At 50.9% G+C, this 14,655-nt stretch overlaps 1 protein-coding gene across 1 annotated transcript in view; it reads right to left on the reverse strand.

Moving 5' to 3' along the window:
- Positions 1–7,415: 7,415 nt before the first annotated feature.
- The window catches only part of LOC133140490 (phosphatidylinositol transfer protein beta isoform-like), a 14,898-nt gene continuing 7,658 nt past the window's right edge, over positions 7,416–14,655 (reverse strand). The window contains exons 5-12 of the mRNA XM_061260487.1: positions 14,575–14,582; positions 14,118–14,192; positions 13,277–13,357; positions 11,874–11,948; positions 11,532–11,642; positions 10,701–10,823; positions 8,968–9,368; positions 7,416–8,937 (exon numbers count right to left, since the gene is read on the reverse strand). Coding sequence (XP_061116471.1) covers positions 9,318–9,368; positions 10,701–10,823; positions 11,532–11,642; positions 11,874–11,948; positions 13,277–13,357; positions 14,118–14,192; positions 14,575–14,582 — 524 coding nt within the window. The 3' untranslated portion in view covers positions 7,416–8,937; positions 8,968–9,317. The remainder of the gene's footprint in view (positions 8,938–8,967; positions 9,369–10,700; positions 10,824–11,531; positions 11,643–11,873; positions 11,949–13,276; positions 13,358–14,117; positions 14,193–14,574; positions 14,583–14,655) is intronic.

The raw sequence follows: 14,655 nt of genomic DNA on the forward strand, positions 1-14,655 counted from the left end.
TTGCAGTGATTAATACAGTAATTAATGCAGTCGTAAAGGTGATGCAGTGATTAATACGGTAGTACAGGTGTTGCAGTGATTAATACAGTAATTAATGCAATAGTACAGGTGATGCAGTAATTAATACGGTAGTACAGGTGATGCAGTGATTAATACGGTAATACAGGTGATGCAGCGATTAATACAGTAGTACAGGTGATGCAGTGATTAATACGGTAGTACAGGTGATGCAGTGATTAATACGGTAGTACAGGTGATGCAGTGATTAATACGGTAGTACAGGTGATGCAGTGATTAATGCAGTAGTAAAGGTGATGCAGTGATTAATACGGTAGAACAGGTGTTGCAGTGATTAATACAGTGATTAATACGGTAGTACAGGTGAAGCAGTGCTTAATACAGTAGTACAGGTGATGCAGTGATTAATACAGTAGTACAGATGTTGCAGTGATTAATACAGTGATTAATAAGGTAGTACAGGTGATGCAGTGATTAATACAGTAGTACAGATGTTGCAGTGATTAATACAGTGATTAATAAGGTAGTACAGGTGATGCAGTGATTAATACAGTAGTACAGATGTTGCAGTGATTAATACAGTGATTAATACGGTAGTACAGGTGTTGCAGTGATTAATAGTGATTAATACGGTAGTACAGGTGAAGCAGTGCTTAATACAGTAGTACAGGTGATGCAGTGATTAATACAGTAGTACAGATGTTGCAGTGATTAATACAGTGATTAATACGGTAGTACAGGTTATGCAGTGATTAATACGGTAGTGCAGGCGATTGGCCTGAGGGACGCAGTGCAGGCAACAGCACAGGGGCCATCCCTCAGGCTCAGGCAGGAGAGACAGAACCACAGAGCAGGGGCGCCACCTGGTGGCGGGGTGGTCTGAACCAGGCCCCCCGGAGACCAAGCTGGAGGGGGGAAGTGGGGCGATGAACACCCAAAATTAGTCCGAGGGGTTATCTGTGCTCTTTTATTTATTACAGCTATGGCTGACAATAATCATTGTCATTATTGTCATTATAAAATAACAATAATAACAATAATCAGCATTTGTCTGAGAAAGACAAAGAAACACATGTGTAGTGGGGGGGGGGGTGATAACAGTGAGGTTAAAATGTGAAGTGAGAAAGTCTGTCTCAGACTAAACATTACAGAGAGAGAGAAGGGGGGAGAAAGATAAGAGACAGAGAAAACAGAGATTGAAATTAAGCACAATCTGGCTTCCAGCTCATTTGAAATGCACTCCACTCTGCCCACCTACGAAGCCCGTCTTTGGCAAACAGCAGATTCCCCACAGACACACAGCACCAGCAGCCTCACCCTGCTGAATGATTTCAGCTTTAACATTAACGCTGCTGCTAGTGTACATTTACAGTGCATTACCACCAGAGCTAGAGACTACAGGTCTTCTGTGCCCTTTCTGCTCAGGAATGTCCCGATCCAAAACACACACACACACACACACACACACATAAACACAGACAACCATACACACACACACACCTGCAGAGACAGACACGGATAGACACACTCAAGCACACACACACACACACACACACAGACAGGCAGGCACACTCAAGCACATACACAGACAGACAAACACACTCAAGCGCACACACACACACACACACACACACAGAACCACACACACACACACACACACACACACAGAACCACATACACATACACACACACACAGAACCACACACACACACACACACACACAGAACCACACACACACACACACACACAACCACACACACACACACACACGCACACCCTGTCACTTTAGCACTTCAGCAGTTGTTTCCAGACACCAGTGCCTGGTTATGACCCTTTATTATTCAATCCTCCATTTCCTAGAAATTCCCAGTTTGTGTACCTTCATGCTTACCTCAGCAGCCTACACCTTTGATGTGGGAAAATCACAGAGAAACACTCTTCTCCTCCTCCACTCCCCTCCTCCTTCACTCTCCTTCTTCACTCCCCTCCTCCACTCCCCTCCTTCACTCTCCTCCTTCTCCACTCTCCTCCTCCTCCACTCCCCTCCTTCACTCTCCTTCTTCATTCCCCTCCTCCGCTCCCCTCCTTCACTCTCCTCCTTCTCCACTCTCCTCCTCCACTCCCCTCCTTCACTCCCCTCCTTCTCCACTCTCCTCCTCCTCCACTCCCCTCCTTCACTCTCCTTCTTCATTCCCCTCCTCCGCTCCCCTCCTTCACTCTCCTTCTTCACTCTCCTCCTTCTCCACTCTCCTCCTCCACTCCCCTCCTTCACTCTCCTCCTTCTCCACTCTCCTCCTTCTCCACTCTCCTCCTCCACTCCCCTCCTGCTCTACTCCCCTCCTCCCCACACAGTCTCTGCCCGGCTCAGACCAGCAGCCAGGTGAGGTTGAGCCTGCAAGGAGCAGCTGATGGGCGGGGTTTACACTTTTGTATGTTCCCGTACAGCAGGCAAGCTCAGTCAAATGCAAAAAAAAGTATTTGAATCCCAAACAAATTATATTTCAACCCAGGTCTGGCTTCCAAACCAAACTGCCCTGGAACAGAGCTCAACCAGGGAGACTGAAACAGCCAACAGTCCCAACCAAGAAAATGCTGCACCCAGACTCTGCTGCAGACGACGTCACTGCGTTTTATGATCCACATAATCGCGTGGGCCTCCCTGACACTACGCCTCACACCCGGGTAATCGTGTTGATGAAACCCAAGACGTTTAATTCCCCTGATGTTGTTCTCACCTGCCTGTGCGTCGCTAACGCTAAACCCCTCCATTGTTTGGCGCGTCAGCCTTCAGAGACGTGTAATTTCAGAACGAGAGGCCTGCGGGCGATCGAGGGGAACGATTTTGGCAGAGCGCAAGCACGCGATTGGACGACAGAGGGGAGGGAACTCAACACCCTCCCCTCCACGCTGGGAAACAGTGGGCCAAGTGAGAGCTTTTCGTTCGTCGTTAAGAGCTCACCTGGATGCTGTTCAGCTGGCTGAATATTGTGGATGTACGGAGCAGTGTACAGGTGCACCTGGCCTCACTGAACACCTGGACTGAGAGAGGCGTGGCTACAGGCGAGGGCAGATAGCAGGGCACCCCGGATCTCACACCTGGAGAGAGACATTGAGGAGGGGGGGAGGGCATTTTCTGTTACCACTGCCCCCCGGTGTCCGTGGAAACAGATCCACATTGTTGGGTCACGGTACGCCTGCAGGTAGAGGGTACTCAAATGCATGGAGTTTGCATAGTTTTTTGTCCACAGAAATCATTTGCTATTCAAGCATAAACCGGCCTAAAGCGTGGGACCTCTCACTGGAACAGGGTGGGCCTCCCAGAGCACCCCCCCCCCCCGCCCCGAGCGCCTTCCCACAAGCCTCAGCGGCACAGCGTGGGTCGCGTTCACAGAAGAGTTGCCATAACATCCTCCTGCGGGACGCTGGGCGACCCCCCCCCTCCCCCGCGTGCGTGTTCCCTCACGGCCGGACGCGTCTTCCCGGAGCATTGTTCCGAACGGAAAGGAAGAGGAAGAGCGTGAAAGATAACGCCGGCGTTCCCGGTCTTCCCTGTCGCAGCAGATTCCACCGAGCCGCCCGCGGGAGTGCGGTTGCAGGGGGGCGCTCCTCCCGCAGATGGAAAACCAGAGGGGGGGGGGGGTCTCGCCTTAGACCTGGTCTGTGAGGGCGCTTTCGTTACACATGGGGTGGGGGGGGGGGGGACCAGGAGAAGCCCGTCCAGAACCAGGAGGAGCCATCGATCGTCTGGGACAGATGTATTCTCCGGGCCAGACAGGAAGCGGTGTGTTTGCCTTTTTGGAAGAGGGGTTTGGGTTGGGTTTGCAGTGGGGGGGGGGGGGGGGTGATCTCATTTCCAAATTGCTGAGAAAGTTGAGCAGGGCCTCAGCAGGGTCACATTCCAAATTACCACATTCCCCCCCCCATATCCCCAGCCTCCCTCACCCAACCCTCGACACCCTGGACCAGCATGAGCAGAGAGGTGCAAAGGCTAAACGTGCTTCTTTAACAGAGCACAGAGTGTGTGTGTGTGAGTGTGTGTGTGTTTGTGTCTGTGTGTGAGTGTGTGGCTATGTGTGTGTGTAATATGTGTCTGTAACACTGAAAGTTCCATGTCGGTAACACTAGAAGCTCTGTGTCCGTAACACTGGAACCTCTCAATCCCTAACACTGAAGCCTCTGTGTCCGTAACTCTGAAGTCTCTGTGTCCGTAACACTGAAGTCTCTGTGTCCATAACACTGAAGCCTCTGTGTCCGTAACACTGGAAAATCCATGTCTGTGCCAGCGAGGTGGAAACATTCCAATCTGATGGTGTGCTAGGCACTTATTGCACATTGCATTAATTGGAATAAAAAGCATGCCGGGGTTCTCTGTATCAAAAAGGTTATGAATCCATGGAACAGGAGGCTGCAGTGCCTCCATAATATTGGGACAAAGACCCATTATGTCTCCATTTGCCTCTGATGTCCTACAATTTTAGATTTGGAATCACACAATTAACATATGGTTAAAGTGCACATTCTCAGATTTTATTAAAGGGTATTTTTATACATGCTGGTTTCACCGTGTAGAAATTACAGTGTTTATACATCGTCCCCCCCATTTCAGGGCACCATAATGTTTGGGACACATGGCTTCACGGGTGTTTGTAGTTGTCTGTTTAATTCTCTCCCTAATGCAGGTACAAGAGAGCTCTCAGCACCTAGTCTTTCGATCACTTTTGGAAACTATTATTGCGGTTTATCAACATGAGGACCAAAGTTGTGCCAATGAAAGTCAAAGAAGCCATTATGAGACTTAGAAACAAGTAATAAAGGGTTAGAGACATAATCAACGGTTTGGAACATAATTAAGAAGAAAGAGTGCACTGCTTAGCTTACTAATCGCAAAGGGACTGGCAGGCAAAGGAAGACCTCCACAGCTGATGACAGAAGATAAAAAAAATCCCCAAACACCTGTCTGACATCAAAATCACTCTTCAGGAGTGGATTTGTCAATGACCACTGTTTGCAGACTTCATTCACAGAAAGGCTAGACTGCAAGACATAAACCACTGGTTAGCCACAAAAACAGGATGGCCAGGTTACAGTTTGCCAAGAAACACGGTGGTGGGGGTGTTATGGCCTGGGCATGTATGGCTGCCAAAGGTAATGGCTCAGTTATCGTCATTGATGATATAACTACTAGCTACTAGCGTATTCTGAAGTGACCAGACGCATCCTATCTGCTCAAGTTCAAGAAAATGCCTCAAAACTCATTGATGTCCATGAATCGCAGACTTCAAGCTATAACATTGCTGTGTCTCAAACATTTCGGTGCTCTGAACAAGCACTGCTGTAATTTCCATGTGGTGAAACCAAAATGTATTTAATCCTTTAATAAAATCTGAATCTGCACTTGAGACTTAAAACATTTCTTTTACAAATTTTTACAAATCTTTAATTGTGGAGAACAGAGGCAAATAAATAAATGATGGGTTCTTGTCCCAAGCATTATGGAGGGCACTGGCTACATTTGCATTTCGGTAAATGTGATTCTCTGTAGGTCTGAAAACCTCCCCCGCCCCCCTCCACCTGAACCGCCCTCCTCTTTGCCGTTTCCTGGGGTGGGGCTTCAAACCCAGTGAAGGTCCTTGTTCTCTCGCACAGGCCTTCCGGTCCCCACCCTTTCCTTCAGCCAAAACAGATCCTGGTGAGGCCGGCCAAAGACAGAGACAATAACCCTCCCTCTTCGGCACCATCTTCCTGCAGAGGCACGGGGGGGGGGGTCTCTGCATTGGGCCATTTCGTCTGTCCCCTTTCCCAGCCCTGTGCCACTGGCCGTCGCCCGCTCCTCCAGAGTCAGTACAGCAGGTCAGAGGGGTTAAACTGCATCTGTCAGGCAGAGGAACCCAATCGGGAGGGTGAGGGGGGGGGGGTGGGATGCAGCTGCTTGTTGGCCAGTACTACATGACCCCCACCCCCCCCTCGGCCAATAGGAAGGAGTTGAGAGAATCTCCTGGGCCCAGTAAGGAAGAACAGGAAGTGCTTTTACATCAGCAAGATGCAGTACACACATACCTCAAAATAACCCCATCACCCCCACCCCCACAATCCCTCCCCTGTGTCTAGGGGCCTTGCGCAAGTCCGGCTCCTGGAGCACTGTTGGGGAGGGGTGGGCTGGCGCACAGATGCCACTCAGGGAAGCACAAAATGGCTGCCAGGCCAGCACAGTCAGGCTCATTGCAGACCACAGGGCACAACTAGCCTGACGAAGCAGGTAAAACCCGCTCCGCTCGCTCCGAGAAGAGCCGCACACTCAGGCCCGCTGACCCCCGACCCCGAGGCCACGGTCCCAGGGGGGGGAAACCAGCCTTTGGGTTAACGAGCGTCACCCACCGCATCGGTGGGCTCACCTCCTGCAGGCCCGTATGAGTGTCGCCACTCCTCCACTCCTCCCTCCTCCACTCCTCCCTCCTCCCTCCTCCCCCGGGTTTTTAACAGAGTTCTGCTGCCGTTCCCCAGCGCGACTCGCACCGCGGACTCGTAACGGAGCGACTTCCCGCACGCGCGCCGCCGGAACCGGCAGCTCCGATCGGTCCGAAAGCCTGCGGCCGCAGCCAACCGATCCCGTGGGCGTCTTGCACTCGGGATAGCATTCCGGGGAAGGCGTGCGTCTGTCCTGGCGGAGATATGCAGCGTTTCCTCACGGGACACGTGACCGGTCTTCCCGTCCGGAGAGAGAGAGAGAGACGCAGGGCAGGATATCTACCCCCGGCAGACCGGGCCTGTCCTTCCTGCCCCCCGACCTGATTCCGTTACCCCTTCCTCCTGGGCCGGGGGAGATACCACCGCACTGCGTTTCTGCTGATGTCACGCCGCCTCCGACTGTTCTCTTCCCGACAAACACAACGACCCCCCCCCTCAGAGGCAGGGTGGGGACACACCACTTCCAGAACACTCATCTCAATTTAATGTCCTACATAAGTGTATATTACTTTTTATCGTTGGGTTTCTGGAAACGGTTTTATAGATATAAACTTTTGTGGGACGAATCTACAAGGCCCAAGTCCTGAAATTGTACTTCCCTCTAGGGTCTTTCAGCACACTGGTCCCTGGTTATGGGTATGCACTCTGCACTTTGTTGTACATTGCTCTGGAGAAGACCGTCTATTCTAAACACTAAATCCTTTCGGACAGCTAGATATTCACTAATTTCTTTTACTCAAACTTGTAACCTCAAAATGACCAGTGCAGTTACCCGATCCGTTACACTAGATATTTCTCCTCTGCCCTCTGCCCTCTCCACACCCACCCCCCCCCCCCCCAAATTTGGAAGGTCAGAGGTCAGCACTCAAGTCTTCAGCATCAACAAATGAAAACATTGTCACAGACACAAGAGAATGCGCAAAAGACCAGGCTGTGTGTGGAAATTTTATTAGATATTCATTTAAGGTTTCATTGTCTCAAAATCTGCACATAACATAACGAGAGAAAGAAAGAGTATAATGTCATACATTCACAATTTCCCCCGAATCTCCACAGACGTCAGAAACTGGAAGGCATAATCAGAATAATCTGTCCGTCTGCTTAATCATCGGTAACAGCAGCCAGACATGCAGGTATATTTACGACTGTTCAGTTTAGGTTTGATTGTCATCAATAACCCCACCCCCTGACAGCATTGTTTCGGTGAGACGAAACCAAACTGTAGGTTTAAAAAAAAATTACGCCAAGAGACCAAAAGACAAACGTTTCTAAAATAACATTTAAAAGAAAGGAGGAAAAACCACAGCATAATGGATCCAGAGAGACTCAGTGTTTTAACAGGTATAGCTTCTCATCCCTAGAACCCATCACCAGAGAGTGTGAGGCAGAGGTCAGAGGTCAGGCACTTGGTGATCGGAGTGTGGGGGCACCGCCCTGCTGGTGAGAGCCAGTCGCCACCACACTGAATACAGCACAGGAAAGGACTGGGCTAGATGCAAGCTGGGTCATCTTCACCCATCCGTACGAAGCCCGTTCTCCAGAGACAACCCCTCTCGCACAGGAAGGCTTCATCAGCATGCACACCCTGGTTTCACACGGTTCTTAAGAAATAACCAAAGTGCAGCGCGCGTGCGTGTGTGTAAACGGGCGCGAAGCTTCGACCCACGTGTAGAAAAAAACACCTCGATGTGCACTTTAAAAAAATCATCGACTTCAGTGTTTAACCTATCTGCCTGAACACCCGGCCCATAAGGCTTCTTTGTGTTCGAACAGGTAAAGCAAGGTAATGGCACTCAGGGGGTTAAGGACACCGGATTGTCGTGCAAATGAAGGCGACAGTGGCACTCTGACGGACAGAGGGGCCCGTTATCTCGCAGTGAAGATCATGCGGCAAGGAGGTGGGGCTTAAAGAGAGAGCTGAGAAAGGGGCAGGGCCTCGGTGAGGGGGGGCGTGGCCATCCTGTAAACATGTGGAGGTGGGGCTTCGGGAGAAGGGGGGCGGGGTGAATATTGCAGGGCAAACCTAGCGACCCGCAAGGCATCCTGGGTAATTCCTCCGCCTGGCAGAGCATCACTGTAAACGAGCAGCGGTCACGCTACAATCAAAGCCACGTGAGGAGAAAGGGGGCGGAGTGCATAGGAAGGCTAAGTGCCACGGGACTGACGGGGGGGGGGGGGCAATCTGTGAGAAACAGCTTCACCTCGGAGCAAAACAGCCCCGCCAATCAGAATCTACCTGCAGGCTCCGCAGTGATAAACAAGGGGGTGGGGGGTGGGGGGTGGGTTTGGAGGGGGGGTGTCTAGACAGTCTGTCAAAAACCGAAACAAACAAAAACCACCAAAACAACAGACATTACGCACCAAAGGGGGAAAGGCTCGTCAGCCAAGACGAGGCTAGAACAGCTACGGGGGTCTGGTTTGGAGTCGCCCCCCACCCTCACCCTCACCCTCACCCTCACCCTCACCCTCACCCTCACCCTCAACCCTCACCCTCTCTCTCTCTCTCTCTCTCTCTCTCTATATATATATATAAACACACACATACATACATACATACATACATACATATATATATATATATATATAGAGAGAGAGAGAGAGAGAGAGATGTAGTGCCATCATGATTTATACAATTTAAAAAATATACATACTTTTCTATTTTTTCTTTTTTAATTGATTGCATGGAAAGGAGGCTTAGGATTGGGTGAGGTTGGGTACAGTACTACTGATTTCCCATAGGGGGACTGTAGACTGATCGAAGACCGCCCCCTACTGGTGAGGCTGTATCCGTTCAGCCTCCATCTTTGACACGGTGCCATTTTATAAATTCAGCTTCAATTGTCCTCCTGTGCAGAGGTGCCTCGAACTGCACCGTGCTGTCGAAGCTGAGAGGGGGAGAGGGAGAGGGAGAGGGAGAGAGGGAGAGAAAGAGAGAGAGAGGTCAAAATGTGTATTAAGAATGGCAGAAACAGGGACATGTGTGAGCAGGCAGTCGAACACCTCCCAGAGAGGCGCTGGGGAGGGGGAGAAAGAGGACAAACACTCAGCTCTTAAATCCAGAGCTACCGCTGCACTACAACCTCCAACATCATAACCACTGTGATTATCTGCTAGTGTCCGCCCGGGATCTCTTCTTCCTTTTCTATCTAAAACAACAGAACGAGCCGCTTCTAGTCAACTTTCTTCTTTCTTTTCTAAAAACAACCTGCTAGACCCCCCATCAGTCTGGCTTCAGACCTGGCCACTCGACAGAGACCGCGCTCCTCTCCGTCAGCGAGTCGCTCCATGCCGCACGAGCAGCCTCCCGCTCCTCTGTGCTGCCTTCACTGTGGATCACTCCGTCCTCCTGTCCTCCCTGTCAGCAACGGGGATCTGTGGCACAGCCCTGGACTGGATTGGCTGCCTGGGCTGGCACGGTATCGACACCTGGGCCCCTTGCCCCTGGAGTTCCCCAAGGCTCTTTACACTCGTTCCCTGTTATCACTGCACATGGTCTATCCTACCTCTACGCGGACGACTCCCAACTCTGCACCTGAAATTGTACTTCCCTCTAGGGTCTTTCAGCGCACTTATCCCTGGTTACGGGTATGCACTTTGTTGTACGTCACTCTGGATAAGAGCGTCTGCCAAATGCCATTAATGTAATGTAATGTATAAGTACACATCTCATATTGAAATGTTAAGTGTTTATAGACAAGTTTATACAGTTTAGTAATAATGAAAGAACTTGTTTACACAGGCTGTTTTAATGTTGTGGCTGATTGGTGCATATACACGTGTGTGAGGGGGGGGCATGTTTAGGGGGCATGTTTAGGGGGGCATGTTTAGGGGGGCATGTTTAGGGGGGCATGTTTAGGGGGGCATGTTTAGGGGGGGCATGTTTAGGGGGGCATGTTTAGGGGGCATGTTTAGGGGGCATGTTTAGGGGGCATGTTTAGGGGGCATGTTTAGGGGGGCATGTTTAAGGGGGCATGTTTAGGGGGCATGTTTAGGGGGCATGTTTAGGGGGCATGTTTAGGGGGGCATGTTTAGGGGGCATGTTTAGGGGGGCATGTTTAAGGGGCATGTTTAGGGGGGCATGTTTAGGGGGGCATGTTTAGGGGGCATGTTTAGGGGGCATGTTTAAGGGGCATGTTTAAGGGGCATGTTTAAGGGGCATGTTTAGGGGGGCATGTTTAAGGGGGCATGTTTAGGGGGCATGTTCAGCAGACTCCTACCTCCTCCAGCTCTTTCTGCGTCTTCTCCTCCATGTCGCGGATGTCGTCCATGTCGAGGTCCACCCACTTGTCCAGCCAGCAGAACAGCTGTCGGTGGAAGTTAGTGAAAATCCTCTGCTCTTGCTGGAAGGAGAGAGGGAGAGACAGGCCTGAAGAACAACACTGAACAATACTTCCAAAAGTACTTCCAAAAGCCTCCTAAATGAGTAATGTAATGTAATCGGCAACAAATTAATTACACAAATTATTAATGTAAAAATTAAACAATACAATGAATAAAACGGCAGTCGAGGTAGGTGTGGATTATTGGGATCATGTACGATGGATTTCATGTCGTGCTAGTTCCGCGTTGCAGCTAACACAGGAGAAAGATCAGACGCTAATGCTAACCTTGTGAATGAAGCCCTGGTAACAAAACAGAAAGATTAGATGCTAATACTGACCTTGTGAATGAAACCTTGCTAAGACAACAGAAAGATAAGACGCTAATGCTAACCTTGTGAATGAAGTTCGGCTAACGCAACAGAAAGACCAGACACTAAGGTTAACCTTGTGAATGAAGTTCGGCTAACGCAACAGAAAGACCAGACGCGAACCTTGTGAATGAAGTTCGGCTAATGCAACAGAAAGACCAGACGCGAACCTTGTGAATGAAGTTCGGCTAACGCAACAGAAAGACCAGACGCGAACCTTGTGAATGAAGTTCGGCTAACGCAACAGAAAGACCAGACGCGAACCTTGTGAATGAAGTTCGGCTAACGCAACAGAAAGACCAGACGCGAACCTTGTGAATGAAGTTCGGCTAACGCAACAGAAAGACCAGACGCGAACCTTGTGAATGAAGGACTCCACTTTGCTCGTAAGGAGCGTCCACTTGAACTTGACCGTCACCAGCTTGTAGGCGCACATCTTCGCGGCCGCAGGGTCCTGCTCCAGCTCCTTCTGCTCTGGTGAGACAGTGAGTGGTTAGTCAGCACTCTCAGCACACTGCTACTGCTACTCACACACACTCACAGCCCTGTTTACTGGGCCCTCTAGCGTTTCCTTTCTATTTAGGTCAATTTGTGGAGAGAGAGGGAGAGGGAGAGAGAGGGAGGGAGAGGGAGAGAGAGGGAGAGGGAGAGAGAGGGAGAGGGAGAGAGAGGGAGGGAGGGAGAGAGAGACGGAACGTGCCTTCCAGTTGGGCCCAAGAGGACCTCTGCCTGTCTTTGACTTGAACAAAGTTGGGTCCTCGTCTTCTTTATAATCCTGGACAGGGAGATGGAGGGCAATGATGTCATCATTTTTCTACACACCAAGATTGACTGACTGACAGGCTGAATGAGGGAGCGACAGCGACTGACTGAGTGACTTAGCGACCTAGTGACTTACCGACCTAGCGACTAAGTGACTGAGAGACTGACTGACTTAGCGACTGACTGACAGAGACTGACTGACCAAGCGACTGACCGACTGAGTGACTTAGAGACATTACATTACATTACATTGAGACTGAGCAACTGACTGACTGACTAAGCGACTGGCTGACAGAGAGACTGACCGAGCGAGTGACCAACTTAGCAACTGAGTGACTTAGCGACTGACTGACTTAAGAGACTGAGCGACTGAGCGATTTAGAGACCGAGCGACTGACTGACAGAGAGACTGAGCGACTGAGCGATTTAGAGACTGAGCGACTGACTGACAGAGAGACTGACTGACAGAGAGATTGACTGACCGAGCGACTGACCGACTGAGTGACTTAGCGACTGACTGACAGAGAGACTGACTGAATGAGTGAGTGACAATCTGAAGCAAAGCAGTTTCTGCTTCCTGCAGCAGAGGATTCTGGGATGGGGGTCGCTGGCCACGTGAACGTTTCTGAGCAGAAGCGCGGGGGTATGGTTTGGGCCGCTAATCAAAGTGCTGGATGTGCCTGTTTATTTACACAAGCCCTGAGAATCGCCAGTAATGTGTGTTTGTGTGCCAGACTCAATCGGACCCAAATGGCTTCAAAACGCAGCCAGCCTGCTCCCCCCCCAACCTCCCCCTCCCCCTCCCCCCAGCACACCGTGGGACCAGCCCACAGGGGCCCACTTTGTGTACACAAATCAGGGGCAAAATACCTCCAGTGGACTGAAGCTTGATTAGGACCAGTCACGGCTGAGGTCTGGAACTGTGTATGTGTGCCAGTGTGTGTGTGCGCGTGTGTGTGAGAGTGTGTGTGCGCATGTGTGCATGTGTGCATGCGTGCAAGGGGGGGGGGGGGGGTTGGAGAGACGAACCTGGGGAAATTTTGTTTTGCTGCTGTTGCCATTTATTTTGTTTTGCCCTTTAATTTGGGGTGAGACCACATGACGTTTAGGAGAGATCCATACAGTTTCAAAAGCGTTGGAGGGTGGGAGGGTGGGGGGGTTGAGGGGGGTCAGGAAATGGGGGGGGTTACTCTCCACAGCTTCCCTTCCTGGGGCCCCTCAAGGGCCTTGACCACGCAAACCCTGACTACGAGGGCCAAACGCGACCGGGGCGATCTAGCGAACGGAACAGTGGCGAGGTGAGAAACGGACACGCAGAAGAAGAGGAAGAGATGAACTCACGTTGGCCGACACCGGGCTGTTGGCGATGTCGATGTCCACCACGCTCACCTTCTTCCATTCCGACTCCTCCAGCTCGTGGACCTGCCCATCACAGGAGGGGGCGGAGCGTGTGAGTATATCCACCAGCCATATTAAGACATTCCGAATAAGTTTCATAAAAAAGTCATATCACAAGCAACAGGTACAGCACAGGACTATTCTAAAACAACAGTAGCCGCTAGACTACAGGCCCCTGACCCTCTAGGCTCCAGATGGCACCTACACCTGCTAGGCTAAAGGCACCTTAGCTGCTGGACTACAGACACCTTAGCCGCTAGGCTACAGACACCTTAGCCGCTAGACTAAAGCTGCTGGACTACAGACACCTTAGCCGCTAGACTACAGACACTTTAGCCGCTAGACTACAGACACCTTAGCCGCTAGGCTCCAGATGGCACCTACACCTGCTAGGCTAAAGGCACCTTAGCCGCTAGACTACAGACACCTTAGCCGCTAGACTACAGACACCTTAGCCGCTAGGCTACAGACACCTTAGCCGCTAGGCTACAGACACCTTAGCCGCTAGACTAAAGCTGCTGGACTACAGACACCTTAGCCGCTAGACTACAGACACTTTAGCCGCTAGACTACAGACACCTTAGCCGCTAGGCTCCAGATGGCACCTACGCCTGCTAGGCCACAGGCACCTTAGCCGCTAGACTACAGACACCTAAGCCGCTAGGCTACAGGCGGCATGCACGCCTGCTAGGCTAAAGGGACCTTACACCTGCCTGGCAGGATGAGAAACCGAAGGACAAATGAGGAGAACCAGAGGAGAGGAGCACAGGCAGGAGGGACTCACGTTCTCCTGCGTGCCCATGTCAGGTTTGTGCCAGGTCTCGATCTTCAGCTCAAACTTGTCCGCCATGTACTTGTTCTGAAAGGAGAGGGGCAACGTCATCGGACGCACAGGCTTCAGCGGAGCTCAGGTGACGGGCGATTAGTGCTAGCGATTGGCCAGACTGTCTTCAGAAACGACTCCCATGGCTTTGCAGCACAGCCGTGAGGCCGGATATGAGCCCTGGGTGTGTGGTGTGTGTGTGTGTGTGGTCTGTGTGTGAGGGTGAACTTGGCCTTCCTGTTCTGAGCCCAACACTCCAGCTACACTGGAATCAGGAGAGCACCTGACATACCTTACTGTGCTCTTACCTTCCACACTCACACCTCCTTACCTGCTGGGATTTGACAACTAGTTTTAACGGAGGACTGGGGTTTGAGTTTCAACAGCGGGTTCGAAATACAATCTCTGGGTCACTTACCGTTACAACTGAAGCAAACGGAGCAAGCATGCAACACAAAAAAGAAAACGAAAGAATTAGACTTCACAAATTCACAAACAG

This window comes from Conger conger, chromosome 11 (assembly GCF_963514075.1).
Source record: "Conger conger chromosome 11, fConCon1.1, whole genome shotgun sequence".
NCBI lineage: Eukaryota > Metazoa > Chordata > Actinopteri > Anguilliformes > Congridae > Conger > Conger conger.